Source organism: Centruroides sculpturatus, unplaced genomic scaffold (genome assembly GCF_000671375.1).
Source record: "Centruroides sculpturatus isolate CEXI.00-Female unplaced genomic scaffold, Cexi_2.0 scaffold164, whole genome shotgun sequence".
Lineage (NCBI taxonomy): Eukaryota > Metazoa > Arthropoda > Arachnida > Scorpiones > Buthidae > Centruroides > Centruroides sculpturatus.
Genome location: NW_019384679.1, coordinates 676250 through 702925, shown reverse-complemented (window position 1 = coordinate 702925; position 26676 = coordinate 676250). Strand labels below are relative to the sequence as shown.

At 26.7% G+C, this 26676-nt stretch overlaps 1 protein-coding gene across 3 annotated transcripts in view; it reads left to right on the top strand.

The window, feature by feature from the left end:
- LOC111626930 (myosin-VIIa-like) overlaps window positions 1-25395 on the top strand; it is a 106462-nt gene extending 81067 nt beyond the window's left edge. For 2 of the 3 annotated variants that reach the window (XM_023370456.1, XM_023370458.1), the window contains 33 exons: window positions 197-303; window positions 7793-7930; window positions 8034-8279; window positions 8389-8568; window positions 8751-8846; window positions 11445-11567; window positions 11660-11899; window positions 11978-12049; window positions 12132-12344; window positions 12648-12725; window positions 12792-12890; window positions 12972-13189; window positions 15083-15200; window positions 15274-15576; window positions 16389-16616; window positions 19341-19514; window positions 20044-20288; window positions 21473-21636; window positions 21718-22030; window positions 22096-22262; window positions 22382-22473; window positions 22552-22613; window positions 23085-23237; window positions 23310-23415; window positions 23486-23600; window positions 23672-23758; window positions 23834-23940; window positions 24008-24126; window positions 24213-24279; window positions 24351-24467; window positions 24544-24627; window positions 24707-24826; window positions 24903-25395. In XM_023370456.1, coding sequence (XP_023226224.1) covers window positions 197-303; window positions 7793-7930; window positions 8034-8279; window positions 8389-8568; window positions 8751-8846; window positions 11445-11567; window positions 11660-11899; window positions 11978-12049; window positions 12132-12344; window positions 12648-12725; window positions 12792-12890; window positions 12972-13189; window positions 15083-15200; window positions 15274-15576; window positions 16389-16616; window positions 19341-19514; window positions 20044-20288; window positions 21473-21636; window positions 21718-22030; window positions 22096-22262; window positions 22382-22473; window positions 22552-22613; window positions 23085-23237; window positions 23310-23415; window positions 23486-23600; window positions 23672-23758; window positions 23834-23940; window positions 24008-24126; window positions 24213-24279; window positions 24351-24467; window positions 24544-24627; window positions 24707-24826; window positions 24903-24992 — 4841 coding nt within the window. In that variant the 3' untranslated portion in view covers window positions 24993-25395. The remainder of the gene's footprint in view (window positions 1-196; window positions 304-7792; window positions 7931-8033; window positions 8280-8388; window positions 8569-8750; window positions 8847-11444; window positions 11568-11659; window positions 11900-11977; window positions 12050-12131; window positions 12345-12647; window positions 12726-12791; window positions 12891-12971; window positions 13190-15082; window positions 15201-15273; window positions 15577-16388; window positions 16617-19340; window positions 19515-20043; window positions 20289-21472; window positions 21637-21717; window positions 22031-22095; window positions 22263-22381; window positions 22474-22551; window positions 22614-23084; window positions 23238-23309; window positions 23416-23485; window positions 23601-23671; window positions 23759-23833; window positions 23941-24007; window positions 24127-24212; window positions 24280-24350; window positions 24468-24543; window positions 24628-24706; window positions 24827-24902) is intronic. The other variant, XM_023370457.1, reaches the window with a different exon arrangement.
- Window positions 25396-26676: the final 1281 nt, after the last annotated feature.

Sequence of the window (26676 nt, the reverse complement as noted above, 5' to 3'; positions counted from 1 at the left end):
ATCAGAATTTTGACTTAATCATTTTTGTTCTTCTAGCTAAGAAATCAAAGTTCCATTTTATTATTATGATTATCATTTTTAAATTATTAATTTATTGTAATTTTATTAATCAAATGCTTACATATTTTTCTTTTCTTTTATTTTTGAGAAAATTATCTTATAAAGTTAATCTAATTTTATTTCATTTATATAAAAGGATTTCTGGAAAAAAATCGAGACACCTTTAGTGCAGATTTAATCCAACTGATTCAAGTTAGCAACAATAAATTTTTACAAAATCTCTTCATACAAGAAATAGGAATGGTATGAAGTTGTGTATATATTTTGTGTTACTAAGTCTTTATTTCTAACTTTTATAAAAAATCTTTTTCTGCCAAAAGCATTTTAAACTAAAACTAAAATTTATTTCCTTTTATCTTTTTCTTATTTCTGCTTTGTTAACAGGTTTTTAAGAGATGCTTTTCATCAACAGAATATTTCTTCATCAAATTTCCTCAAACAACAGAATGTTTCATCTTTTCCTTATTTCTGCTTTGTCTATAGATTTAAAAGATGTTTTTCAACAGAATATTTCTCAAATCAATATAGAATATGGTAATTAAATTTCTAATGCAGGTCAGCTTGACTTAGTGTTTGTCAGCATGTTTGGATAATTTTTACATGAAATTATTATGTTTAGCAAGAAGAACATTGTTGTAATTAAGATAAAATTATTTTAAATTATTTAATTTATATGTTAGATATGTTTTATATTAAAAATTATTACAAAACCAGATTTCCAGATTATAATAAATAAATTTAACAAATTTTTAGGTAATAAAAAATTAATAAGTTTGCTCTAATGTATAAAAACTTATTCCTTAAATTTTAACTAATACCATAAATTAGTCAAGAATACATTTTAAAATTAGTTTATAATTTATTAACATGTTTGACAGTGACTTTAGCATAATATACAGTATTTTTATGATAAATATTTTTAGATAAAAGTATTATTATTTAACTTCCATTTTTTTTTCTTGCTAAACATAAGAATAGAAATATTCTGCATGTATTTCTTTTCTTTATTAAATACAAAACATGTTTAATTTTTATAATATATTTCATTTATAACGTTTATATCAATAGTTAAAAATTTAATTTAATACATCATATCAAATTTTTGAAATACCTTTTTTCTAAATAGTAAAGATTTTTCTTGAAAATACAATGTAATTGAATTTTAATTTTTTATATTTTCCTCAAATATTTATTTGAAATTAGGATTTAAATGCTATAATTAACTTTACAGTTTGAGTAATAATTTTATGCTATTGTTTATTTAATATTTTAGTTTCTAAATTCATTTTTTGAATAAAGTTTCAAAGTTTTTGCAAAATATTATATGATGCTTATATAAATGTTTGTGTATAATTGTATGCCATTTCATAGTTCAATAATACATTTTATTCTTCTTTGGGAGTAAGCACAAAATTGTAGAATTTACCACACCTGTGTGATAAGTTCTACATAGCAATTTCCTGTGATAAGTTTGTGCTTACTCCCAAATAATAAAAGAAAGAACAAGAAGCAATCAAGTATTATTTTATTAGTATTAAGTAATCAAGTATTAAATATTATGAACTGTGTTGTGACACAGTTCATAAATTTTATACATTTTGTAAATTTTACCTCTTGTTCATTAGTGCTTAATAATTTATATGTATTTTACCATTACAAACTAATGGTAAAATACAAAGTTTTGTTACTTGTTTTTATGGAGCAAATGAATTGCTATGTTTGGGTAGTAATCCCATGCTATAGCATTGCTTATCAGATGTAAATAAATAAGTAAATATTTTCAATGATTTGTAATGCCACAAATTTTTTTCTATAAAATTATTTTATTGGGTTGCAATTTGAAAAAATTGTAGACTTATAAATTCCAACTATCATCTGTTTGTCCATCTGTCTTTCCTTAATCTCTAGAATGGAGTTAGATAGATAAAAGATGAGACCAGATATGGAAACATTATGGTCAGGAGGCCCGATTAACTATATATACAAACTTCTGATGCAAATTGGAAATCACATTATTTCATTTCAAAACTTTCCCCTGAAAGCATGAGAGCATATATTATAAATGAAATAAATTTAAAATATGATTAAAAATTTCAGCCTGGCATTGTGATGATGTCACAATAAATAATTGTTCTTTTATTTNTGCTATGTTTGGGTAGTAATCCCATGCTATAGCATTGCTTATCAGATGTAAATAAATAAGTAAATATTTTCAATGATTTGTAATGCCACAAATTTTTTTCTATAAAATTATTTTATTGGGTTGCAATTTGAAAAAATTGTAGACTTATAAATTCCAACTATCATCTGTTTGTCCATCTGTCTTTCCTTAATCTCTAGAATGGAGTTAGATAGATAAAAGATGAGACCAGATATGGAAACATTATGGTCAGGAGGCCCGATTAACTATATATACAAACTTCTGATGCAAATTGGAAATCACATTATTTCATTTCAAAACTTTCCCCTGAAAGCATGAGAGCATATATTATAAATGAAATAAATTTAAAATATGATTAAAAATTTCAGCCTGGCATTGTGATGATGTCACAATAAATAATTGTTCTTTTATTTTAAAAATATACATTGCATAAATAAAGTTGGTTTTCATGAATAAATTTTTCTTCTAAGATTGCTTTGAATTGTACTTTTGAAAAATTTTCAAATTTTTTGCAAGTTGAAAATAGTATTTAAAAATTATAATATGATGAAACCTGGTTAACTCAAATTGGGATAACTCAGTCACATTTACTCAAAGTCATTTCTTTCCGTGATTGTCCAGCATTAGGGATTTACATGTTAAATCAAACTGGCTAACTCATATTCCTCAAACTGTTTAACTCAAATCGGGATTTGATACAATATTTTCATAAACTCTCCAGAATTTTAATTTTCTGTTAAATAAAATAATTATGATTTATGTATCAAATAAACATATCAGAAACTTCCTATAAAGTGTGGGAACCAAGTAAAACTAAAAATAAACATCATGTCATGATGCATATCATGATGGCAGATGAAGGATGGTAGCTTCCAGACAATGTTTATGACTTAGATATTTATATTTTGTGTTACTAAGTTTTTATTTCTAACTTTTATTAAAAGTCTTTTTCTGCCAAAAGCATTTTAAACTAAAATAAACTAAAATTTATTTCCTTTTATCTTTTTCTTATTTCTGCTTTGTTAACAGGTTTTTAAGAGATGCTTTTCATCAACAGAATATTTCTTCATCAAATTTCCTCAAACAACAGAATGTTTCATCTTTTCCTTATTTCTGCTTTGTCTATAGATTTAAAAGATGTTTTTCAACAGAATATTTCTCAAATCAATATAGAATATGGTAATTAAATTTCTAATGCAGGTCAGCTTGACTTAGTGTTTGTCAGCATGTTTGGATAATTTTTACATGAAATTATTATGTTTAGCAAGAAGAACATTGTTGTAATTAAGATAAAATTATNATAAATTGACTCCCAATTTTCAACAATTTATAGGCACACAAGCTTATAGTTTGACTAACAAATTTTATAATACAACTGATTACTGATACATGAGTATAATCAGACAACATGTTTGTAAACAAAGTACTGTGCAATCACTGGAGCTAGCACAGCATGACGCATATCATGATGGCAGATGAAGGATGGTAGCTTCCAGACAATGTTTATGACTTAGATATTGTACCTGACATTTGAACCTCCTTTTTTTTCAAACGTTTTTTTATTTTATTTGATTGCAGATGGATATCTCTGACTAACTGATGTAATAAATAAACAGATGTTTGATAAATTGATTTTTTAAAAAAACACGATGATAGTCCAATTGTATATAAAAATTTTAATCTTTGTGGCAAAATTTTAAAAATGTAATAGTCATAAAGAGTGGTATATTTGAGATAAAAAATATAAAAAAAATCAATTCTAGGCACAAAATGTTGCAATTTAAAATAATTCTTATTAAATACTTAGGAGTGAACAGATCAACCATTTGGGAAAGCATTTCTCAGTAACTTATTTACCCATTCAGTTAAGTGTTTTCGAGTTTCTTGACAACACTGAGAGATTTACATTGAAACGTCAATTCTACACAATAAGACCCACAGAAATATCATATGGATAGTTTATTATGGGTCACCAATAAACTGATGCACAAAATCTTGATTTTTAGCCAAACATCCATAACTGGAAACTTTTAACTCAAGTTCAGATTTTTCTCCTCAAATGATTCAAGTTGACCAGATTCCACTGTATTTACAGTGGTGGCTTGCAATAAGTAGTGTGGAACTGCAAAAGCCCAAAAAATAATAATAATATCATAAAATAATGTCTCAATTTTTATTGCATAGTAATTATACATGATTATATATGATTAAAATAAAATTTTTTATTAAAACCAGCACTGACCAAAACAGTATATGAAATAAAAATGATTCTGTTAGGATGATTGCATGCCATATGCTCTCCTGCACTGCACTATTTAATAGTTCTAGTGCTGTGTAGGAGAGCAACTCAGTGAACAGACCCATTCATTCAGTCATTAAGGTCATAAGATGAAATGCTTGAAAGGGCACCGCACTGTTAAGCAGTGCTTTTAGACTTGTGTCCACATGACAGAAATCAGTTATGGGATCAGAGCAGAGGTGCAGAGTACTTTGTTACCTGTAAATGTTGTGATATAGAATGTGGTGATAGGAACTAACAAAGAGTTAGGCAAGTAGTATAAAAGAAATATACTTTATTTCAGCCGTGGTTTTACACTTTGCAGGATTTTTATAGATTCCGACACTCCTCAATAGAATTCTAGTACAAACAATTCACCCGATACACAGGCAGAACCATAAAATGCAACTCTCGTGACAACAAAATATGCCTGAAAATATCCACCATGGTACAAAGAAAACTTATATCTAAAAAACTTAAGAGCTACTTATACTAAAAGAGAAGGAAGGAAAAAGATAGAATACAGGACAGAAAAAATTTATAGAGCAAGATAAGTTAGCTGACAGTCTCGTGGTGATGGTGAACAGAAGTTCTTTCCAGAAGTTCTTATCTTGGAATACTCAATTCCTCTTGATTATTAGTCTTAACTTATGGTATCTTCCTATCTCTCCAGCCGATGCAAAAACGACCTGGAGAACACTATGACGCGTCTTCTCACTTTGACATCTCAATCAAAAAGTGGCCCTCCTCATCTTTTCTCTTGCCCTCGGGGTCACCCCCTCTCCTTTGTCTTCTAACTAGGTCAGTTACCACCCTCACTTGGAAGAGGTTCCTAGAAAATTATATATATAAAAGAGACAAGAACAAAGAAGGATAGGAAAAAGCATGCATATACTATTAAAGATACATGCAACTTAAAAATATAATGCTATGCTATCACAATGTTAATATGAAAAAGATGAAAATTTTTAATCTTGAATTAATTTATTTTGATTAAATTTTAAAATATATTTTATGAATGCAATGCAATATGTACAGTTTGTTACACAAAGTAGTAATTGTTATTGTGCACTCCTACATTAGACAACCAAAAGCCACTACTGAATATTTATAATTTTTTTTAGTGCATCTTATTTTATAGGCTAAGAGGAATATTTTAAAGAAAAAAATAACTTGGTTGGTTAAAAATTGAGCAAAAAACAGCATTTTTAAAATGTAATTCTTGAAATCATAATTTTGAAAAAAGCTTTAAGGTTTTTCTTCAGATTTGTATAAAAAATAATTATAAAATTATGTTCAAATAAAGAAACTTATTACTTTATTTATACAACATCTATCAAATAAAATAATAAATATAAAAACCACATTTTTAAATATAATTTTATTAATTTATGATCTAAAATGACAAAAAGAATAATAATAATGTGAAAAAATTGATGAAATAATGAATGTAAAAATCTAGAATTTAAACAATTTTATCAATACAAAAAAAATGAACAGTTTATAATAACAATATGAAAATTATACAAAATTGTAATGGCTATTCAATTTGATAACATCCTCATAATAAAGCATGTATGTAAAACATTTCTAACAAAAAATCACTTTATAATTTTCAAAAAATTAATAAATTGACTCCCAATTTTCAACAATTTATAGGCACACAAGCTTATAGTTTGACTAACAAATTTTATAATACAACTGATTACTGATACATGAGTATAATCAGACAACATGTTTGTAAACAAAGTACTGTGCAATCACTGGAGCTAGCACAGCATGACATCTTGCAGAGTAACCATACATAAAATAGCAAAGCAATAACCAACAAAGTGAATTTTTAGCTTAAAATATTGCCAAGCTTGCTAGAGATGTCTGGCATTGAAATGTAAAATTGACAATTTTGACTTTGCATTGTTTTGATCTCCAGTAAAATTTACTTTTCCAACTTAATTAAAGTACTTTTTATAGATTTCATTTTTTTTTTTTTTTTTGGAATACTCTTGTCTCAGGAATGGATGATTTCAAACAATTTAAACGTTTAATTTGATCTTGAATGTAATATGTTTATATGATGACAATTCTGATAGCTGTGTAGCTGCAGGGAGGATTGAAGTCTCCACACTCCAGCATAGCCTACAAAGAAGGTCTGTTGGAATAAGCTATTTTGCCATTTTAGGAACTTTTCATCAATGTGTGGACATTAATATTAGTTCTACATTTTTTTATTTTATATATATAAATTATAGCAAAGACTAAGTTTATAATTTTTAATTGCTTACTTTATGTAATAAATTATTGGATTTCCTACCATGTAGACTGTATATAGTACACCTTATACTTACCTGAAATACATAAATTAAAAATTATGACAATTAATGGAAACAAATGAAAATAATTCTCAAATATGAAATTAATGATCAGGTCAAAGTTAAACTATCTTTATCTATTTAAGTTAATCTATTTTTTTCAATATTGAATAATTAATCTTAATTACTTGTTTCATTTCTTTGTTATTTGTGGCTATAAACAAATTTTCAATTAATAATTTTAGCCAATCTTGTCTTAAAATTTGTTAGAGTAAACATGATGATAGTGATATGAGATGGTAGTATTATTTTGTTGCAGAAACTATTTTATTGTTTTCTTTAATAATTTATCAGCTTTTACTTATATAATGTTGAGAGCCTTTGCTAAAATAATTATAATAGCTATTTTTTCCTGAATTCTATGTTAGAATTTTATGTCTCAGTTACTCAAAAATTATTTATTCCTCTAAATAATTCTTACTAAAACTGTAGCACATCTTATAATATAGGAAATAGGATAAATTCTTTAAGAGATATTTGTTTGCATAGCTTTGTGATTAGTATAAAAAGTTGTATTTGTCTTTTAAAACTGAATTATTTGACTTCAAAAATATACAGATTTGAATCCTAATCATGTCAAATATATTTTTATATGTTTTACCTTAAGCATTTTAAGTGTTATTTAGTTTATATATGAAGTTTTATATATTGAGTTAGTATATATTAAAAAGTCAACAATTTAGCTATTTCTTGAGCATAATCTATTCTATAATAAAATATCCCAAAAATATTATTTTCAAACAATACAAGTTGTAATAAAATTTACCTTATACTATAAATCTTAAAAGTTGATTTTGTTAATCTGATTTAATGTAAACATTATTGAAATTATTACTCATAAACTATTAAATTAGTTTTAATAATATTTTTATATGTTATATAAAAATATATAGTTTAAATATTAATTATATTTAAAATTTTTAGGGAACAGATACAAGGAAAAAAACTTTAACATTAAGTGCCCAATTTAAAAGATCATTAGATTCTTTAATGAGGGCATTAAGCCAATGTCATCCTTTTTTCATTCGTTGTATTAAACCAAATGAATATAAAAAACCAATGGTAATTACAAAAATTTATTTAATTTCGATTTAACAGAGAATAAAAATTAACAATTAATATAATTATTGTTTACAAATTTCTTTAAAAAATCTTTTATTTATAGATGTTTGATAGAGAATTGTGTTGTAAGCAGCTGAGATATTCTGGAATGATGGAAACAATTCGAATTCGAAGAGCAGGTTACCCCATTCGGCATACCTTTAAAGAATTTGTTGAACGTTATCGATTTTTAATTCCAGGAATTGGTCCAGCTCATAAAATTGACTGTAAACCAGCTTGTATTAAAATATGTGCAGATGTACTTGGTAAAACTGATTATCAGCTTGGTAGAACGAAAGTCTTTCTTAAGGTGAAATTACTTTCATGTTGTTAAAATTTTCATTTAATAAATGTAATAATTAAAAATCTGATTAATGTGCTACTTTGATTTCAAGATTTAAAATAATTTTGTATTTTAGGATGCACATGATTTGTTTTTAGAACAAGAACGAGATCGTGTTTTGACAAGAAAAATATTGATTTTGCAAAAAGCAATTCGTGGATGGTATTATAGACGTAGATTTCTTCGCATGCGGCAAAGTGCTGTTGTAATTCAGAGATATTGGCGTGGTTATAGTCAAAGGAAAAAATTTCAGGCAGTATGTTAATACTTGTGAAATTGCATCTTAAATTACATGTATAATTTTTTTTTTCAGAAGTTAAATAACATTTTACTATCAGAAAATTGAATATATTTTTTTGTTGTTTTTCTTCTTTATCTATATAATGAAATGACTATATATTTATAAAATTTTAATTAATTAATCTTATTTTTTATTAGATGAAACTTGGTTATCAACGTCTTCAAGCACATATTCGATCCAGAATACTCTCTCATCGTTTTAAACATCTTCGTGGACACATTGTTTCCTTACAGGTATGAAAAGATTTAAAAAAGCAATGCATTACAATATTGAAAATATGCTTGATTAATTTTTTAATATTAATAACATCCAAAATGATATAATTAATCTTTAAATCTTTAAATAAACTTAGTTATAGGAATTACTTCTATTACTTCTAATCCACAATACAAGTATAATATATTATTATTGTATTATGTATTCTTATTATTGTATTGTATTCTGTATTAACTTTAAAATTTGAACACATACAGACAATATAATATAATAATAACACATTGCATTGTTCAAATTTTTCTATTTAAATATAAAAAAAGCAACAAGTCCACTTATGCTATAACCAAGCAAGGTTAAGCTTCTAGCTTGTACCAGGTTAATTAATTAAATTAATTAGTTATTAATAATAATCTTCTGATTTGTATGAGTTGCAGATTCAAGATTTATCTGAGTTTTCACTTCCTAATTATACCTTAAAATTGCTTGAATTGCAAGTATTTTAGACTATTACTTGAATTTATTAATGTTTAAAAACTAGTATATGTTGTGGTTGTACTGTTGGAGTATTGTTACAGCAGGCAATAAAGGAAAAGTTAACAAACAAACTTTGTTTTTACTACCACTACAACTTTACTTAAAACAAAAGGAATAACTTTAAGACAGATGGAACATGTCTTCATGATTTGAGAGGCAGCAATCAACACAAAAAAATTACTGTACATCTGGTCTCCAACCCAAATCTCTCTCACTTCTTTCATTCTTTCTCTCTCTCCAGCATTTTCCTTGAACTTATAAATGCTCATCTTCCAAGGGAGAAGAAGGCAGTGACAAGATGCAGGTGTGCAACCACTACATGTACAATGAATGCAATGTTCCTGTCTTGTTAGCCTACTGCCAAATGCTTCATATCTGTCAATGGTTTTTCTGATTCTGTTTGAATTGTATTATAATGAAGTCTGACAACTCTTTCCAATCAAATTTCAAAATAAAATTTAGAAAATTGATATTATTTGCATCTTAAATGTCTTTAAATATTTTGTATCATCAGAAGCTTTAAGTATTTAAACAAGTTTGTAGAATGGCATGTCTTTTAAAGATATAACATAATTTTTGTCTCAAAAATATGCAAAAGCAATGGAATCAAAGCAATGAATGATATTCAAACATCTTTACAAACCTGATACAATTAAAGCTAACCATCTACTGCTTTGGTAGATGGATAATGAATGATATTGTTTTTGGTATCTTTTTGTTATTTCATAGTTCCTTGCTTGTCAAGGAATACATTTGTATTGAATATATTCATAGTTTTCTTCTTATTTTAACCATTTCCTATCCTTGGAATAATTGTTGCAAAATTGGATTTAATTTAATTTTGCATAAATATGAGCTCTTAAGTAAAGAAATTAGATTTTAAAAATTCACTTTCATATACAAAAATAAATTGCAGTTTTCGACATGTGTAGGAGAATCACAAGATTTAGTGATTTGAAAACTTTACATTTTGAAAAAATAAATTTTATTCTAGAATATTGTTTTAAATATTATGCACTTCATACTTAATGATCTTTATATATCATGTCATTTATTGTAAATAATATACAGTTTAGTCTGTTTAATTTAAGAGAGCATCCTCCTCAGGATCACTGCCTCAAGCTGTTTTACCTGGACTGCTCTCTTATCCAAAGTAACAAGATCATCAAGGGGGTTTATTAATGGAATTTAATCCTCTTCAGTTTTTCATGTCTTAGGAGATCTTTGTAACTTATAACACACTTTGAAAATTAAAGTTCATTATCATATAATTTTACTGTACTTACATATTTGTTTCTATCTTATATCATCAATTCTATTGTTTTATTGATTAATCAGTGAATACAGTATATTTATCAATTATATTACTTTCACTTCCCAGAAATATAGCAGGTAGTCTATCTGAAAAGAGGTGAATATCCTTGCTCTAAAATTTTTGAATGGTCTTTAATGGGACATATAATATAAAAACAAATAAGTACAGTATTGCCTTAAAGGACTTGTGACTTCTGAAATCTGGTTACTAATCACTTCTTTCCTTGTCCGTTCAAGTTGCGAATGTACCTGTGATCAGTGCTGTTTATTCATATATATTTTATGATACAGTAACGTAACTTTTTAATATGTAATTGCTTCTTGTATGTATGTATAAAAAAATCTGTTCATAATCACTGTAAAAAATCTTTTGACTGTCCATGTATTAAAAAACTGATCAATGAAAGATTTCAGCAGTTTTAGAGCAGGAGTCCAAGTTTTACTCTAAAGCTGCCAACACAGTGCTCATTTAAACAAACTGCAGTACTATCTGATATTCTGTTAAATGAACTGAACTTTCTAATCTCTATGGATTAAAATAGTTATTTTACATTTTAATAACATTTTACATCAGCAAAATATAAATTAAATATAGGGGTATGCTAAAATTTTTTTAAAACACATAAAAGATCTTTAACCAATTAAGAATACTAAATAGAAATATTTCAATATATATTATATTAAAATTATAAACAATACCTTAGTTATTCTGTTGTTTATTAATTCTTAAACGTTAAGAGAGAGTATTTTGCAATTTCAATTTTCAGGCTCGATGCCGTGGACTTTTAGCAAGAAGAGAATACCATAAAAGGCATTGGGCTATTGTAAAAATACAGGCTTTTGTTAGGAGAGTGATTGCGCAAAGAAATTATCGGAAGATGAAAATAGAGGTAAGTGTTTTGAAAGTTGTATTCCTATACTAATATATGATAATTCACATTGTTACATGAAATGGTTGTTATAATTAATTTTATTCATTTAGCATCGTCATAGAATAGAAGCACTTAGATTAAGAGAACAAGAAGAAGAAAAATTGAGAAAACAAATGAATCACAAGAGAGCAAGAGAAATTGCTGAACAAAAATATAGAGAAAGATTACAAGAATTAGAATTAAGATTACGTGAAGAAGAAGTGGCAGACCGAAGAAATGTTGAACAGAAAAAAGCAGTGATAATTGATGCAGTTCATCGTCAAGAAGAACAATTAGATGATTCTAAATTAGTAAGAGCTTGCTGTTAATAAATAACAAAAAAACTTTAAAACAAGAAAAGAAAATGTTATTATTTGTGTATGCTTTAGGTCGATGCAATGTTTGATTTTCTACCACGAACCGAATCTTCAAGTGATCAAGTTGCTCCAACAGCATTCAAGGTATTTAACAATCAATAAATATAACAATACTTTTAATTAGAGAATTGTCACAAATATTTGATTACTTTTAATCTAATTACAGGATTTGGAACAATCAAGAGTGAATGCACTAGTAACTGCTGAAGCTGAAGCTGAAGGCACATTACCTGCTCCTCCCATTGATCAAGAAGACTTATCTGAGTATAAATTTCAAAAATATGCAGCAACTTATTTCCAGGGAAATGCTGGTCATCAATATCAACGCAAATCTTTAAAGCAACCATTACTTCCTCTTGCTACTCAAGGTGATTGCAAGGTAATTATTGAAAATCTAATTTTTATTTGTAATGTTTTGATAATAATTATAATTAAATATTAATGAACAATGCATAATTGAAATTTTAAATCCAATTTAAAACACTTACAATAAAAAAAATATTGAAAGTCTAATTTAACTCTTCAATTTTATTTTCAATTTAAAAATTAAGTTTTTGTTTTATCTTTATCTGAATTCTACTTTTTTGATGTTTAATATAAATATATATATATATTTTGATAAGTAATAAAATCATCATATTATTTTTATACACCAAATAAGAAAATATATATTTTATTAAAGGCTGCAAATGCTTTATGGATTACGATTCTTCGTTTTATGGGTGATCTACCAGAACCAAAATTCCATATAATGGAAAGGGTAAGTTATATATTTGAGTATACTGATGAAATTATTCAGTTTATAAAAACATACTATTCATTACAGGATAATACTTCAGTTATGAGCAAAGTATCAGCTACATTAGGTAGAAATTTCATCAAAAGCAAAGAATTTCAAGAAGCTCAGTTAATGGGAATGGAAACTGTAAGATTGCTGTAATTTCATTAATTTTTTGTAACTGATTATTTAACTGATAAAGCTAAGATAGTTCCTCTTTTTAAATAGGAAACATATACAAAACAAAAATCACGAAGTATTAGAAACAAACTTGTGTCTTTAACATTAAAGAAGAAAAATAAATTAACTGAAGATGTAAGAAGACGACTGCAAGAAGATGATGTTAATGATGATAGTTATAGTAGCTGGTTAGAAAGCAGGCCAACTTCTAATTTGGAAAAACTTCATTTCATTATTGGACATGGAATTCTAAGGGATGAACTTAGGTAAAATTTCTAACAAATATTTTTATTTGAGAAATGCATTAGAATAGAATATACAGTAGAGCATCGATTATCCGACTGAATTGTGGACTCAGGTTGGTCGGATAACTGAAAAAATCGGATAACCGAAAATAATGAAAAAGTTACATTATTAGTATAGTATATTAGTATATCGCTATTAATTAACTTCGCGTTGAATTTTCATTGATGTTAAGCCTAACAAATTTTTTTAAAATAATAATTGTCGCTATTGTATTGTTAAAAATTATTTTTAAGTTATTTTATTGCTCACAAAACAAACGACGACTCATAATTAGAAAATTAAGTCTCATTTAAATACTGGCCACCCTTCAATAGTCGAGATGGTGTTGCCAGCTAAAACACGCAAAAATTTAACAAAAATAATATTAAAGTAGCCAAGACATAGCCAAATATTGTAGCGCCACATCACTAGTGAACATTTGAATTTTGTCGACTAGAACAGTCGGTTAACCGTTGTGANATTTTATCATTAATTATTGTTTGCAATGTAATATATGTTAGTTTTACTGTCAAAGTTTTGATTGAAAATTCATGTTATGAAAAGTTGTTTTAAAATATTGTGAAAGCAAATTATCATTGTATGTGAAATGAAATCTCATTAATTCTTAAGGCAATGTTTCAACTACATACTCAATATTACCAAATATTTTTCAATTTGAAACTCTACTGTAATTGAGTTCTTAATGATATTGCTTATTGCACTGAATAAATGTGGTAAATTAATTTTCAAATTTATTCTATTTATATTTTCACATAACTCAAAATCATTTTTTTGTTTTATTTTTGAATGTAATTATGCACAAATAACTATAGAAATGTAAGATATTTATATTTAGTTGTCATTTATATAATATCAGTAATTTGTCTCTGCATCATCCTCAATTTTGCAAGAGGTATATATGCTCCACCATCTTTAGTAAAAATATCTTCTATGGTCTTGGGCTTTTTATCTTTCTGGTTATCATCATCATCCTTAGTGTTTGTGGGACTGCAAGCACGTTTCCTATCCATTGTTCTATTTGCATTCCTGTCTTATCTATCACCATAATTCCTCCTTTCATCAAATCTTTCTTCATCACTGAAATACCTGTATCTTTCGTCTCTGTATCTCGGTGGTGATTGATTCCTATCATATCTGTCAGTATACCTGCTTCTTCTGCTATCATAGTCTCTCTGGTATCTACTTTCACAGAAATTTTTATAGCTTGGTCTGAAGTTTCTTGGCCTCGTTCTATCAGAGTTTCTATGTCTTGTATCAAATTCGTCATCACTGTATCAATATTTTTTCCTTTTTTCTTTAAATCTATTCTTTTTGTGTCTATTTGATTCATTATCACTGTCTTTTTCGATATGTTCTTGATCTCAATATCTTCTATGAGCATGAGAATCAGAAAAATTTTCTGATTTCTCTGGACTGCTGTCTCTTGAAATTTTTCTATCATCCTTCTTGTGTTTTTGTTTTTTGTGCTTTTCATTATAAACAGGAGAGGGCAATTTTTCTTTATGACGATGATTATCTGATTCTTCATCACTGCGTTGGTAACATACCATTTGCTTTTTGGACGTCTTATGCATTGTAGATTTCGTCATTTATATAATATGTTGAATACTGTATAAATTTAATTATTTCAAAAAGTTACACTATCATAGTATCTGTAAGCAAAAAAATTGAAAGATTTTTAAAATTTTAAAATATAAATAACTGTATCAACAGAAAATAAATCTTATATTATATGAAAAACATGCAAAGTTATTTTCTAAATAGCATAACTTTTATAATAAATGAGTATTTAAAATAAATTAATCATAAAAATTGAAATATAGATAAACATAAATTCTTACTTTATATTTCAGAGATGAAATCTATTGTCAGATTTGTAAGCAATTAACTAACAATCCTAATAAAAGTTCACATGCAAGAGGATGGATATTATTATCTCTTTGTGTTGGATGTTTTGCTCCATCAGATAAAGTAAATGTTTTAATATCAATTTATTTGATTTCTGATTACTTTTACTAATTTAACTTTTTTTACATATTTTTAGTTTGTGAAATATCTATTAAATTTCATTCGAGAAGGTCCTCCAGGTTATGCACCTTATTGTGAAGATCGTTTAAGAAGAACTTTTATGAATGGCACTAGAGGACAGCCACCTTCTTGGTTAGAACTACAAGCCACAAAATCAAAAAAACCTTTGATGTTACCCATAACTTTTATGGATGGAAATACTAAAACACTTCTAGCAGATTCTGCTACAACTGCCAGAGAATTATGTGCTCAACTGTCAGATAAAATTCAGTTAAAAGATCAGTTTGGATTTTCACTTTATATAGCTCTGTTTGATAAGGTATTAAAAAATGTTGCTCTGTATAACCTGATTTCATTAAGATATAAAAAAATAATAAAATTTATATGCATTTGTATTAATGCTAGGTGTTCAGAATGATTTTGAACACACACAACACTACTATTTTGGTTTAGAATATGATCTACTAAAATAAATTGAATATAGCAATTACCAATATTACAGATTATAACTTTTACTTTGTTAATTAAAGGTTATTTCTCATATATTTTTAGTGCAAAAACAAAAACAGTTTTATTTTATTGGTAATTTGTTATTCTTGCTAAATACAAAAATATATACTTATACTCAAGCAGAAGGAATATCTGCTTGAGTATAAGTCTCATTGATTAATAAACACTTTTCATTTTATCATTAATTATTGTTTGCAATGTAATATATGTTAGTTTTACTGTCAAAGTTTTGATTGAAAATTCATGTTATGAAAAGTTGTTTTAAAATATTGTGAAAGCAAATTATCATTGTATGTGAAATGAAATCTCATTAATTCTTAAGGCAATGTTTCAACTACATACTCAATATTACCAAATATTTTTCAATTTGAAACTCTACTGTAATTGAGTTCTTAATGATATTGCTTATTGCACTGAATAAATGTGGTAAATAGCTCTAGCTGAGAAAAGTTTCATTAGATAAAATTAAATATTAGAAATCATAATATATTAATTATGTTTATATATTATAAAAATAACTACTAAGTACAAGAAAGCCAAATGCCTATCTATTAATGAAACATTTATACATGTAGTAATATTAATGAAACATTTAAAATTATTATTTTTTATTGTCTTAAGGTATCATCTTTAGGAAGTGGAGGAGAGCATGTTATGGACGCAATATCACAGTGTGAACAATATGCAAAAGAACAAGGTGCTCAGGAACGTAATGCACCATGGAGATTATTCTTTAGAAAAGAAATATTTGCACCATGGCATAATCCATCAGAAGATCCTGTTGCCACTAATCTTATATTTCAACAAGTAGTGAGAGGTGTCAAATTTGGTGAATATAGATGTGATAAAGTAAGTATAACATTTATATACCATAATTGTTTTAATAATTGTCCTAAGAGATATTTTACATTCTCCAGTAATTTATACAAAAAAAAATTTTTTTTTAGTGTGTTATAAAAACCACATATTTTCCATGAAATATATTGACATGGTTTAGAATTTGGAATGATGATAAATAATGCTTTATTCAATTTACTGGGAAAGTTATAAAGCTTACAAAAAGAATTTTTTCTCTCAAGTAGTCTTAATATGTTTTTCTGAATCTTTTTCCTTTAATTTTTGTGACAGTATAATATATAAAATGATGTTATATTTCAAATACAGTTTTCTCNCATTTCCAAAAATAACATCAAGTTGACAATCTTTCATTTGTTTCAGATTATTTTTTCATTAATAACAAAATTAAAGATTATTGTAAATTAAATTTTAGTTAGGAGGTATGACATCATTTCTTTCAAATGGTGTCTAAGCAGCAAAGAACTTGTACAATGTAGACAAGAAATAAACAAAAAATGTAAAGTTATTCATCCTTAGAATAAGATACACAACTGTGAAAATATTTACACAAAAATCATTGTATATTGAGAAATTTATTAAACCTTAAATCTATTTATAAGAAAAGAATTTAATGCCAATATTGAAAATAAAATAGATTTAACAATAACTTGATTCATAATGACAATAGATATTAAAATTCTTTCGGAAAAAAAATGGCAAAGATTCAATATAAAGTTATAAAAGGAAAAATATCTCTTACACTTTTTGAATATTTTAGTTTCAATTCATTGCAAAAACAACTTTGTATTTAGAATCTTAAAAATCAAACATCTAGAAGGTAACTTTAAATGTATAATGGAAGTTATTAAACCATGATTGCAATAAAAATTTGAATTTCCATTAAACTTTGTTGTCAAAAATTTGATTTTAGATCAAAGGATAATGAGGATGAAATAAGACAAAGATATTAGGAAAGAAATTTAACAATGAAATTAAAATTTATTTTTGGAAAATGTATGAAGTGTATGAATAGCTCTGGAAGAGAAATAAATACCATAAAAAATTTAAGGAAATGATAAAGATTACTGGAATTTACAGGGTTATATTCTAATGATGTACATATTCTCAATATAATTGAAGTTGCATTGATGACTACTTTAGCAGAAAAAGTTTGGAACAAAATCATTGAATTGGGTTGAAATGAGAGCTAAAATTTAAATAAATGATTGGTTAAATAATTTAATTAAATAATTTTAAAAACAGCACTCTGTACTGTTTTTAAAATTATCTGTTTTCTTAGAATAAAATATCTAAAAGATTGTAGAAAAGAGAAGCATTATTCAAAATTTAAAATAGATTGTTTGGAAAGAAATAAAAACAATAGTCTAAAAATTTATGAATCTTTTCACTGTTTAATTCTTATTATAGTCACTAGTTACTAGAAATGGTAAATAAAAAGAAATTATCTTATTTTTAAAAATAATTTTGTATATATTTTTCAATATACAGAATTTAGTAAAAATTAAAATTCTCATATAACATAAAAAAATTAATGTATTTGTAAACTTTAAAATTTTTTAATTAACAATGACTAAGAAATTTTAACTTCTTAATAAATATAAGAGAAAATTAAACTTANACAACTATTTTTGTCTTTGTCTTCAATTGTATTACACGTAGCCTGAAATTTACAATGTCTTTTTAAGAAGTTTATCATGGCATGAAAAAATTGCCAGATTAAAAAAATACCCACATTTAACTAAACCTTTAATTTCAAGTAACAAAATTTTTTTAATTTTTGGCCTTATCCAAGGTCTTCATCAGATCATCATCAATATTCCAAAATTGGAATGTGCAGAACAAAAACTTTTCAAAATATTTTTTTAAATATTGAATAGTTAGAGCAAAAACATAATGTTGTAAAACAACAACAAATTAATCAGCTGCAAGTATACAATTAAACAAGATATAAATATAAGAAATAATAGTAATAGTAATTATTATTATTAAAATTTCTAAATTTAAAAAATTTTTGTTCTGGCAATCTTTTATCACATAATAGTTATTAATTTTGTTGGCAATTCTTGGTTTTTCATAAAAGCCATTACCAAGCATATGAGATGCTTTTTTCTGTATTTAACATTAATACAATTGCCAGTCAAGTTGGTTTATGCTTATGCTTTGGACCGGGGAGGTCAACATAGTTATCATGAATTATCATACATGGATCCTGGATGGATGAAAGATCTCCACCCCAGTCCAAAGCATAAGATGTGAGGGCAGTTATGCTTCAGACCAGAGGTGGAGTTCTTCATCTATCCAGGATCCTCCACTCTATGTATGATAAGATGCTTTTATGACATTTGGAGAAGTATGATATCTACAAGGCTTCTGTAAAAAATAGCCAGGCACCACACCTACTATGCGGCATGTATGATTCTAAATGAAGAAGTTTTTCATTGAATCGTTACATTCCACCTGAAGATGTGTACTGGAAAGTAGATGAAAACGTTTATGCAATTGTTTAATTGCTGGATTTTGGATTGACTTTGTGAGTAGTTTGTTTTTCTTTAGCTATACATAGACAAATANAAGTAGCATTTTTTATTTCTAGTTTAATGTTTTAGTGCTTAAAAGTGTTGGTTTGTAATAAGAGATTTCTCAATAAGAATTCTCATCACAGGCACATTTTAATCGGTTAAATTAATTGTTATATTAAAAATTTGTTTTTAAAAGGAAGAAGATCTTGCTATGATAGCAGCTCAGCAATATTATATTGATCATGGCACAGATCTCCTCTTAGATCAATTAGTAGCATTGCTGCCAAATTACATTCCTGATTATTGTCTTCAAGCAAGTGATAAAAGTATTGAACGATGGTTAAATCATGTTACAAATGCATATAGTAAGGTAACTTAATATATTTTTTTTTTTAATATATATACAGATATATTAGAAATTAAATTACACATACTGTATTAGTGTGTAAGAAAGGCATCTGGTAACTAATCTCACATTATTACCAGAAATTTATTATTTTTAGGAATATTATTACAGTTTTTCAATAGTTGATTAATTGAATATGAATATTCTGATTTTGTTTTTTTTATCAAACTAATTAATTGAATTTTTAATATTATTTTGTTTAATAAGTAATCAATAACATTTTATTGATCTATTAGCAAAAAACTATCATTATGAAGAATTTTTCTTTTAGATATGTGCTTAAGATATCACAATTTAACTGTTAATAGTTCTAAATTAAATTAAAAATAGATAAATAAAACATCAAACTTAAACTACTTTAAATTTTGAACAGTAATATTGTCACAAGTAAGTTTCTTCCAATTGTTATCATCACATTCTTTTTGAGTGCTTTCTTCACACAAATAAACAGTAATACTTTCTTTTCAAAAATAATAAATTATATATTTTATAGAGCTACTACTATCAAGAAAGAGTACCACCATTGAGAGTTAAGGAAGATGTTGTCGATTATGCCAAATATAAATGGCCATTGCTTTTCTCTCGTTTTTATGAAGCTTTAAGATCATCTGGTCCTCATTTGCCTAAAAATGATGTAATTATTGCTATTAATTGGACAGGAGTTTATGTTGTGGATGATCAAGAACAAGTGCTTTTGGAGTTATCATTTCCAGAAATTACTACAATAAACAGTCAAAGGTAAAATTTATAAATATGAATTATTATCAGATCAGATTCTTTTATGGTATCTGTAATTTTGTTTTATTTGATAGATTGATTATTATGAATGTTAATTATTATTCATTTGATCACATTATACAGTCTAATATGCTTAGAATTATTAAAGATGGCTATGCTCTATAAAATAAAAGAAAATAGAAGTTAATTAATATGTAGAAAAATCTCAAATAGCTATCTATCTAAATGTATATATATATAGAATACGGTAAGACAAAATCTTGCCATTCTGCTATTGAACTTACCCATTCAGTCAATGGCTAGATGGTCAAGCAGTTAAGGTATCAGTCTACCTCACTGGGGACCCAGGAATGAATCTGGATGGGTCAAAAACTCCAGGAATGTTTTGGGAGTGTTTCATCTCAGATACATTATGCCTCTTTCCTCAACACTTGGCCAATGCACTGTGGGCCTGACCAAACATCATGACTGCAATTAAAAAGCTCTCTTAGTGTCCACAGGGTAGAAAGAGTCTAAAAAATATCCATTCTGTGTAAAAACATTTCCAAAAATAACATCAAGTTGACAATCTTTCATTTGTTTCAGATTATTTTTTCATTAATAACAAAATTAAAGATTATTGTAAATTAAATTTTAGTTAGGAGGTATGACATCATTTCTTTCAAATGGTGTCTAAGCAGCAAAGAACTTGTACAATGTAGACAAGAAATAAACAAAAAATGTAAAGTTATTCATCCTTAGAATAAGATACACAACTGTGAAAATATTTACACAAAAATCATTGTATATTGAGAAATTTATTAAACCTTAAATCTATTTTACATAAAATTTATTAATATATTTATTTCTTTATTTTATTTATTTGTAATTTAACCACAATTTTTTACAGCAAATATTTACTGGGTACAGCTAATAAAAATAATAATCAAAATATGGAAAATTTCATTAAAAATATCAAAAGGTGGATTGAAAAAAATTATAGATTAATGAAAGTTTTGTAATTAAAATACTACTACTTAAAGCATAATACTTTGTTATATAAAAGTATATTTTAAAAGTATAAAAGGATATACTGTATTTGCTGATTATTATGTTTATCCATATTTAGAAATTTAAAATTTGAAAAATACTTTATTAAGCATTTATTTTCTAATATTCTAATAGGAACTTTTTAATTTTAACAGAAGTAGTCGTCCTTTCCTTCAAAGTTTTATAGTTGCTACTATTCGAGGAGAAGAATTTACTTTTCAGTCACCAAACTCAGATGATATTCGTGAACTTGTTGAATTCTTTTTAGATGGCTTGAAAAAGAGATCTAAATTTGCAATTGCCCTTCAAGATTATAATGGTTAGTGTTTTTAATTCTATTTATTTTGGATAAATTTAAATTTGTTACTTCAGCAAAGGATTGATCCTCATTAAACTACAGGAGATGGCCCATCCTTCCTAAGCTTAAATCAGGGAGATCTGATTTTTCTTGAAGATGGACATTGTGGTGAAACACTTACAGCAAATAATTGGTGCATTGGAAGATGTGAAAGAACAGGAGAAAAGGGAGATTTTCCATCTGAATGTGTATATGTACTTCCTGCCTTAAGTAAACCTCCTAATAATATACTTGCATTATTTACACAAGAAGGTGCAGAAGAAAGCAGACAATTGTTTTCAATAAGGCAGACCAATGGTCCTGAACCAATGGAAAAGCCTCATACATTAGAAGAATACTCTCTTGATCATTTTAGGTAATGCATATTCTTTATAAGATTTCCTAACTATTTGCATGATATTTAATGTGTTTAAACAATAGGCCACCACCAAAACGAACAATACCTAGAACATTAACACTATCATCAGCACGCAGAAGAGATAACGAACAATTATGGCGCCATTCTAGAGAACCAATCAAACAACCATTGCTCAAGAAATTATTAAACAAGGAAGAACTTAGTCAAGAAGCTTGTTTTGCATTTAATGATATCCTTTTATTTACTTTAATAAATTTAAAATAAAAGAAAATTAGAACATAATTAAAAATCTCAGTTTTATTTATACGTACGAATATACAAATACTAAAAATTAACTTAACATTTTACCTGTTTTGAAATATATGGGTGATCTACCATCTCGGAGAACAAGAACTGGTAATGAATTAACAGATCAGATATTTGACGGTCCTCTAAAACATGTAAATATTTTATTTACTTGTAATCAACCATACAATAATATTACTTCAAAAGTAATTATTTTCTTTATTTATTAAAAGGAAATATTAAGAGATGAAATCTATTGTCAAATAATGAAACAACTCACAGAAAATAAAAACAGGTTAGTATTATTAATAGTAATATGATATAATGAGTGTACAGTAATACCTCGACTTACGCGAACTTGGAGTTACGCGATTTTCAAATCTCGTTGATTTGTCTTTTGTTTGAGCACCACGCAACTCTTGATTACTCACTCCCCTCCCACACTATTGTTCAGCTTACATGTTCGGACGTGTCGCGCAGAATTGACACATAACTACAATTTATTTTGTGTTATTTATTTCTGTGTTTTATTATATCTACGGAGACTTGAAAGACACTATGTGGTGATTTCTTGTAACCGTGAATGAATCAAATGACGAGATAAGATTAACGAGAACATTTATTAGCTTACATACATTCGACTTGGATTTTACACAGATTGCGAAATTATACCCCGACTTACGCGGTTATTGCTCGGTCCCACCTATTGCATAAGTTCAGGGTATTACTGTACTGTACTTAGACCTATATGAATGTTTAATTTCAGATTAAGTGAAGAAAGAGGATGGGAGCTCATGTGGTTGTCTACAGGTCTTTTTGCTCCTAGTCAAACTTTATTGAAAGAATTGACCTTGTTTTTACGCACACGCAGGCATCCCATTGCCATGGATTCTCTTCAGAGACTTCAGAAAACACTCAGGTTTATTAATTAATTTACATAATTGAATTAACTTTAGAAAATCACATTACTTAAAAATAAATAAATTTATAGAACTGGACAGAGAAAATACCCACCACATTTGGTAGAAGTAGAAGCAATTCAACATAAAACTACACAAATTTTTCATAAAGTTTATTTTCCTGATGATACAGATGAAGTATGAATTATGACTTAGTAAATTTTAAAATAAGTTTAAATTAGTTAATATGTAATGAATTTAATTACAGGCATTTGAAGTAGATTCTAGTACAAGAGCCAAAGATTTTTGTCAGAATATTGCACAGAGATTAAATTTAAGATCTGCAGAAGGGTTTAGTTTATTTGTGAAAATTGCTGACAAAGGTAAATTCATTTAATGATTAAAATTCACTAAATATATTTCCAAAAATCATTTTTTTTTCCTACAAACTTAGTGATAAGTGTACCAGAAGGAGATTTCTTTTTTGATTTTGTTCGGCATTTAACTGACTGGATTCGGAAAGCAAGACCTACAAGAGATGGTTAATTATTTATTTTAAATATAAAAAATGTACGATTACTGTTTAGATGTTAAAGGCAAATTAAATTTTTATCAGGTTCAATTCCTCAGTTCACATATCAAGTGTTTTTCATGAAAAAATTATGGACAAATACAGTTCCTGGGAAAGATAGAAATGCAGATATAATATTTCATTATCATCAGGTATTTAAATGTTAGAATTTTAATATCTTAAAATTTGTCATTTATTTACAATACATCTACAATGTAGGAATTGCCAAAATTATTACGTGGATATCACAAATGCACTAAAGATGATGCAGCAAGATTGGCTGCCCTTATTTATAGGGTAAGATTTGGTGAAAGCAAAGTGGAATTACAAGCTATTCCGTATGTATTTTTGTAAATTTAGTAAATAATAACTTCAAGATAGCTTGTTGATTAAATTAATGAGTATTTCATTATTTTTTTTAAAGAACATTACTAAGAGAACTAATTCCTGCTGATATAATGAAAGTACAGAGCACTAGTGATTGGAAAAGAGTAATTACCCTATTTTGTATCAATTTAAATTATAAAAAAATTTCTTGGATTTAACATATTGATGTTTGCAGTCAATCGTTGCTTGTTATAATTCGGATGCTGGTCTAACTCCCGAAGATGCTAAAGTTAACTTTCTAAAAACAATATACAAATGGCCTACATTTGGCTCAGCATTTTTTGAAGTGAAGGTATTATTATAATGTCTTTGTTTATTACAAAGAACTTAAATATATTTTAAAATATCAATATCATTTATATTTATAGCAAACAACTGATCCAAGTTATCCAGAACAGCTTCTTATAGCAATTAATAAACAAGGAGTTAGTTTAATAAATCCAATATCTAAGGTGAGTAGAACCGTTTAAGAGTTTATTGATGATAAAAGTAATTTACCAATAATGTTTTCCTACGTATTTTAAATTTCAGGATATTTTAATTACCCATCCTTTCACTCGTATATCCAATTGGAGTAGTGGAAATACTTATTTCCACATGACTATTGGAAACTTGGTCCGTGGAAATAAGTTATTATGTGAAACTCCACTGGTAAATTTTAATATTTTAATCATTATGGTTGAGATTATTTGTTATTATGGTGTCTTATCATTCATAATTTTTTTAGGGTTATAAAATGGATGATCTTCTAACATCATACATCAGTTTAATGCTAACAAATATGAATAAGCAAAGGACAATACGAATTAAGAACTAAATGTAAATTTGTTTGCCCAAAGAAAAGTTGCTTGTTGATAAGTAATAGATTACTATGTAATCTATACTATTTGTTATTGATGTACAGAAAATTAAGTGCTCAGAATGAAATTTAAAGCTAATTAACATGCAAAATAACTACAAATTTGATACTCTGTATGTTATGTAATATTTAAAATTTTAATGTCACAGCCTCAATGTTTATATATTTTTACACACAAAATCATGTTTATTTTGCACGTTTGGTGCAACGTGAATGAAAAAATTCACACATTCATCTTGCTCGGCAGGGATGCGGTCTACGTGCATACGTGTGTTTTCTTATTTAAATTCTCAAGTGCATCACAATCATAGCAACATTGTAGATTTTTTAAATTTTCTGAATAAAAATTTTGAAAAATTAATTATTTCATCCAATATAAAATAGTGAAATTAAAATTTAAAAATTTTAAGACAACTATTTTTGTCTTTGTCTTCAATTGTATTACACGTAGCCTGAAATTTACAATGTCTTTTTAAGAAGTTTATCATGGCATGAAAAAATTGCCAGATTAAAAAAATACCCACATTTAACTAAACCTTTAACTTCAAGTAACAAAAATTTTTTAATTTTTGGTCTTATCCAAGGTCTTCATCGGATCATCATCAATATTCCAAAATTGGAATGTGCAGAACAAAAACTTTTCAAAATATTTTTTTAAATATTGAATAGTTAGAACAAAAACATAATGTTGTAAAACAACAACAAATTAATCAGCTGCAAGTATACAATTAAACAAGATATAAATATAAGAAATAATAGTAATAGTAATTATTATTATTAAAATTTCTAAATTTAAAAAATTTTTGTTCTGGCAATTTTTTATCACATAATAGTTATTAATTTTGTTGGCAATTCTTGGTTTTTCATAAAAGCCATTACCAAGCATATGAGATGCTTTTTTCTGTATTTAACATTAATACAATTGCCAGTCAAGTTGGTTTATGCTTATGCTTTGGACCGGGGAGGTCAACATAGTTATCATGAATTATCATACATGGATCCTGGATGGATGAAAGATCTCCACCCCAGTCCAAAGCATAAGATGTGAGGGCAGTTATGCTTCAGACCAGAGGTGGAGTTCTTCATCTATCCAGGATCCTCCACTCTATGTATGATAAGATGCTTTTATGACATTTGGAGAAGTATGATATCTACAAGGCTTCTGTAAAAAATAGCCAGGCACCACACCTACTATGCGGCATGTATGATTCTAAATGAAGAAGTTTTTCATTGAATCGTTACATTCCACCTGAAGATGTGTACTGGAAAGTAGATGAAAACGTTTATGCAATTGTTTAATTGCTGGATTTTGGATTGACTTTGTGAGTAGTTTGTTTTTCTTTAGCTATACATAGACAAATAGTTTAATATATATATACAAGTTCTGTTTTTACTCATTTTATTGCAGATTTTTCATTTCTTGCATAGTTTGTTTCAATTTTAAATGTCTAATGAAAATGGATAATTAGATTTAAAAACTTTTTAAGTTTTCAATTCTAATGCTTATTTTAGTAGGGTGTCTAAAAATCCTGTAATAAGTTTTTTAAAAGATATTTTAAGTTCTTAATTTGTGAGAAAAAGTCTTATAAATTTTTCAATGCATTTCAAATAAAAATTTTGGAGAAGTTATTTAAAATTCATA